At 49.3% G+C, this 3,976-nt stretch overlaps 1 protein-coding gene across 1 annotated transcript; it reads left to right on the top strand.

Annotated features, from left to right (window-relative positions):
• The first annotated feature begins 2,401 nt into the window (after window positions 1-2,401).
• LOC141995001 (olfactory receptor 52M1-like) lies at window positions 2,402-3,557 on the top strand. Its single transcript, XM_074965719.1, has one exon. The coding sequence runs from the start codon at window positions 2,478-2,480 to the stop codon at window positions 3,555-3,557; it is 1,080 nt and encodes a 359-aa protein (XP_074821820.1). The 5' UTR covers window positions 2,402-2,477.
• Window positions 3,558-3,976: the final 419 nt, after the last annotated feature.

Below are 3,976 nucleotides of genomic sequence, written 5' to 3'. Positions count from 1 at the left end.
GAACCAGTCATTGTTGCATGTTCACACTGTCTTTCTCTTTCGGCATAGTGCGTCCACATGTGGGGTGGTCGCAGTGACAGTGAGAGCAATGCACTGTGGGTAGCTTTCCCACAGTTCAGCTCTCCATCTTGTGCCGATAGGTGTTGTGGGAAGGTGGAGTGGATCACAGCACATCATGGGTTAAGGCTTAATGTTCAATGATGCATTGTCCCAGCATTCCATGTTTTCCCATCTCCAGTTCATGGCACTTTTCAAGGTCCCTTGTTTTCTGCTCAGCCCACCACCTCTAGCTGCAGGAATGGATCCCTCACTGCTCTGCTAGCTGTCAGTAGCACATCGCGAATGGCAGTGGAATCAATCTTGAAGTTGTGAAGGCACCGGAAGTCACAGTTACCTGACACGCTGTCCTATATCAATAGCAGCAGCATTAGGTTGCTTTTGCCATTCACAGAACAGCTAAACGTGGTGGAACATTGCTTTTTGGGCCCGGCTGGAGTGGAGGGGGTGCCTCCTTTCAAGGAAATATCTGTTAAAACACAAGTAACAATAAACAGAAGCATTATTGTTAACTACACATACAGGATTGAAACACTACATTAAAATACACCGCTGGTAATACATCAATCACTTTCTGGATGACCCAGGACAAGCACACATGCTGGTGAACACCACAAGCATCGTGAGTTTACCCAGGAGTAGGGGACATTGTGTGTGGGAGAAAAGCACTGTGAAAGGGGTCGCAGAGCACTTCTCAGGGAGCAATATTCTAAAGTTTCCCACCCTTTTCCACAGATGGGGGTCATTGTAGAAGATATCTCTCTCCTGAGGGGAAGCAAGGAAGCAAGTGCGCATCTACTACACACTTGTTGTTTCCTCCCTCATCCCTATGTTGCTCGCCTGTGTGCCGCTTTGGTCCTTGTCAAAGTAATTGCAGAATGGCACAGGAAAGTGTCCCTCAATGGGGGAAGGAACAAAGCAGCTCTGCCAAGGAACCTCTGGCACAGGCTTGTGGAGTACCTGAAGGAAAGTTTCCTAGAGATCTCTCTGCGGGATTCCCGTGACATCTCGGTGTGTATGAACACCCTCTTCCACCATACTGTCTAGCTGCACGGGAAAATACCCAGCACACAGAAACACAGCCAGACTTGTACATTTGTCTTCCCTCAACGCATCTCCACACTTCACAAAGCAAAATCACTTACCAGGGGTCTCCTCTCCAGCTTCTGGCTCGCCTGATTGTGACTGCTGAGACTGTCTGGACACCTCCAGAATGGAGAACAACTCCTGACTGGACGCAGCATTGGACGAACCCGGCACGGGCTCCACATCTCCTAATGTATTCAGCGCTTCATTGATGACTTCCTCCTCTGGATTAGGTCAAGTTTCTGTCAGTTCTAACCCAGGTGATTTATCCATGGGGTTCTTGGCCATAGAGGTGGGGTCGCCTCCACGGATAGCATCCAACTCCTTATACACACAGCAGGTCTGGGGCACAGCACCGGAGCGACCATTTGCCTCCCTTGCCTTCGGGTATGTGTGCCTCAGCTCCTTCACCTTTGTTCTGCAATGCAGTATGTTCCGATCACAGCCCTTTTCCCACAAGGTGCACGAAATCTGTGTGTAGGTATCGAAATTCCTACAACTGGAGCACAGCTGAAATTGCACAGCTTCCTCTCCCCAAATACTGAGTAGATCCAGCAGCTCTGCAGTGGTCCCGGGGGAGAGCATTTTCTGCATGGATTCACCATGGTTACCTGGGAAGATGTATTGTAAGCTCTCCATGCCAAGCAAACAGGAAGAGGAATTTCAAAATTCCCGAGACTTTAGATGGGGGGCAGGTGGAAGGAGTTTACCTGGATGCAGGGTAGCAGAGATGAAATTTCTGACCAGAGTGGTCAGGATGGGCATTGTGGGATGCCTTCGGGAGGCCTATTACTGCGATAAAATCAAGTGCAAGTGTCTATACTGGCACTTTGGGGACAAAACTTTTGATTAAAAAGCCTTACAACTTTCATCAAGGTGGTTTTATAATCTCACTGAAACTGAGGAGTTCCATCATCGAAAGTGGCTTTGCAGAGTATACACCTCCACTGTTTCTTCACCAAAAGCTGCCTTTTGGTGAAAAAACTTCACAGTATAGACAAGGCCTAAGGAACAATGTTGGATAACCAGTATCCACACTCATGTTTCCTGCGGGTTCGTATTAAGGTTTTCCACACCGTGATGTGTAGGAATTATTGATGCATGGAGCACCATAAAATATGGAATTGGCATTAGTAGGGTCAGTTCTTCATAATTCATTTATCTGAGTAATGAAAATGTCATTTTTCTGTGAAGAGCAACCAATCTGCTTCACCTATGATAACAGCTTCCAGTAGTGCATGTAATGTCTCATATTAACATTGTCTCTCCGCCAGGCATTTGTACTGCGACCATCACACTAGATACATACAGGAAGTCAGGGGAAAGTACGGTGCATGCAGGAGATACCATTGTGCCTCAGCATTGGACATCTTCTCCCCACCTCCATGTCAGATTCCAACACAACCCACTTCACCAACCCCTCCACCTTCATCCTGCTGGGCATTCCTGGCCTGGAGGCGGCCCATGTCTGGATCTCCATCCCCTTCTCTGCCATGTACTCCATAGCTGTCTTGGGGAACTTCACAATCCTGTTCATCGTGAATATGGAGCCGAGCCTCCATGTCCCCATGTACTATTTCCTCTGTATGCTGGCCGTCACTGACCTGATCCTGTCTACATCCATCCTGCCCAAAACACTGAGCATCTTCTGGTTCAATTCCAGGGAGATAGATTTAAGTGCCTGCCTTACCCAGATGTACTTCATTCATTGCTTCTCAGTGATAGAGTCTGGGATCCTTGTGGCCATGGCTTTGGATCGCTACGTGGCCATCTGCCATCCCCTGAGGCATTCCACCATCCTGACAAACCCTGTGGTGGCCAAGATAGGCCTCGTCATGGTGCTGCGTGGAGGCATGCTTGTACTGCCCTATCCCTTCCTGACAAGGCGGTGGCCATATTGCAGAACCAACATCATCCCGCACACATACTGTGAGCACATGGCTGTGGTGAAACTGGCCTGCACTGACATCCGTGTCAGTAGTTACTACAGCCTCTCTGCAGCATTCTTGGTGACGGGTCTGGATGTGTTTTTTATCGCTGTGTCCTATACCCAGATCCTCAGGGCCATCTTCAGCCTCCCCACAAAGGATGCCCGGCTCAAAACTTTTGGAACCTGCAGCTCCCACCTCTGTGCCATCTTAGTCTTTTACATTCCAGCTCTCTTCTCCTTCCTCACACACCGGTTTGGCTACAATGTGGCCCTGCATTTCCATGTTCTCATGGCCAATGCATACCTCCTGGTGCCCCCCATGGTAAACCCCATCATCTATGGGGTGAGGACCAAACAGATCCAGGACAGGCTGCTCTGGCTCTTTACTTTTAAAGGAACTAAAGTTTTCTCCTGGTGCTCTGGCTCCCAGACCGAGCTCCGTGCAAAGCTGGCTGGTGACATGGTGCTGGGCCCTCTTCCCTGAATCACTGACTGAGCAGTCAAAAAGATATTAAACCCGCTCCTGGCCTTACTGTGTTCTGTAAGCATAATAAACTGGGGGATCAGTCTGTGTACAACTCATTAACTCCTAGATTTGTCACCTTTCTAATTGCTGATAACTGGACATCTGACACCCCCTGCCCTTCCTCTTCCCTCAAGTCCTTTCCCCCCTCTGTGCCTATTCCCCAACTCTCTGACCCTGTTGCTCACTTGTCCCATCCCACCATCACTCGCTGGATCATCTCCACCTCCCTCCCCCACCAGCTGGCTTCCCTCTGCTGTGGGTCTGGGACCCAAGCTGCTGCAGCCTGACAAGCAAACAGTCTGCCATTTCATAAGAATATAAGAATGGCCATACTGGGTCAGACCAAAGGTCCATCCAGCCCAGTATCCTGTCTACCG

Source organism: Natator depressus, chromosome 1, assembly GCF_965152275.1.
Source record: "Natator depressus isolate rNatDep1 chromosome 1, rNatDep2.hap1, whole genome shotgun sequence".
Classification (NCBI taxonomy): Eukaryota; Metazoa; Chordata; order Testudines; family Cheloniidae; genus Natator; species Natator depressus.
The sequence above is the reverse complement of the archived record's forward strand: the minus strand, read 5'-3'. Positions and strand labels throughout refer to the sequence as shown.